Genomic DNA, 1,231 nt, shown 5'->3' on the forward strand with positions numbered 1-1,231 from the left:
TGTTGTTGAGTAAGGCATCGACCAGGTAGACTATCTCGGGGTGATTGAGATTATCCGCCAGTGTTGGCAGATTAGTAAAAATTAACTGATGGGCATCGACATTCTGTTGATCAGCGATTAATTGTTTTACGCTTGAGGACAAAACATCAATGTCGGCTACAGTTTCAGCCTGGTGAGATCTATGACTGTGATAGTCGTCGCTCAGTTGTTGAAAGGCTTCGTCTAAAGCTCGAATTTCCGTTCCGGGATTAGTTTCCTCAGCGTCAGCTCTGGCTGGTGATGAAAAACTCACTACCAGCCACAAAAAAGCCAATGCTAATACTTTGACAAGCCTGTTAATTGTGCTGGAGTTTGTCATCCTGAACCGATTTAGAAAATGCTGTAGACAAATTTGCCGTCGTCATCGACACCCACATGGATTTTTTCGATGGCTTCGTTTTTGGCTAGTCTCGACAGACATTCCATGGCCAGCTCCGGCAACATGGTTCGGGTGAGAATGTTTTCTATATTCCTGGCACCGGTATCAACCTCCTGACTGCGTGCGACGATGTGTAACATGACATCGTCGCTGTAACTGAACGCTGCGCCGTAGTGTTCGTGCACTCGTTTTTCGATGCGATTCATATTGATTTTAGAAATTGCCAGTAAGTCTTCGTCACCCAATGGATAATAGGGAATTAGCGTCGCACGCCCGAGAAAAGCCGGTTTGAAGTAATTCAATAATTGTGGCCTGAAGTTGTCGAGTAATACCTCTGGATCTGGCCGTTCTTCAGATTGAGCGCAGATGGCGCGTATATGTTCCTCACCAGCGTTTGAAGTCATGATGATTATGGTATTGCGGAAATCGATATCACGGCCTTCGCCATCCTTAATCGTACCCTTGTCGAACAGGTTGTAGAAAATATCCTGCACGCCGGGATGGGCTTTCTCCATTTCATCGAGTAGGACGATACTATAAGGTTTGCGCCGAACGGCTTCGGTTAAAACGCCACCTTCACCGTAACCGACGTAACCGGGTGGTGAACCCAGTAGCATCGAGACTTTGTGTTCTTCCTTGAATTCCGACATGTTAATGGTCGTGACATTGTGTTCTCCGCCATAAAGAACATCGGCAAGTGCCAGCGCCGATTCGGTCTTGCCAACACCGCTGGAACCAACCATGAAAAACACACCGATGGGTTTGCGCGGATCGGTAAGCCCGGCGCGCGAGGTACGAATACTTTGTGCGATG

The 1,231-nt window shown here is 47.5% G+C and overlaps 1 protein-coding gene across 1 annotated transcript; it reads right to left on the reverse strand.

Moving 5' to 3' along the window:
• Window positions 1-369: 369 nt before the first annotated feature.
• On the reverse strand, window positions 370-1,161 carry LOC106820422 (protein ClpV1-like). Its single transcript, XM_014824939.1, has one exon. It carries the CDS (start codon window positions 1,159-1,161, stop codon window positions 370-372), a length of 792 nt encoding a protein of 263 aa, XP_014680425.1.
• Window positions 1,162-1,231: the final 70 nt, after the last annotated feature.

The sequence above is a fragment of the Priapulus caudatus genome, unplaced genomic scaffold (genome assembly GCF_000485595.1).
Source record: "Priapulus caudatus unplaced genomic scaffold, Priapulus_caudatus-5.0.1 Scaffold13092, whole genome shotgun sequence".
Classification (NCBI taxonomy): Eukaryota; Metazoa; Priapulida; class Priapulimorpha; order Priapulimorphida; family Priapulidae; genus Priapulus; species Priapulus caudatus.

Excerpts from the sequence above, each read along its gene's own strand:
- LOC106820422 (XM_014824939.1), bottom strand. The coding sequence starts at position 1,161 with ATGGTTGGTTCCAGCGGTGTTGGCAAGACCGAATCGGCGCTGGCACTT.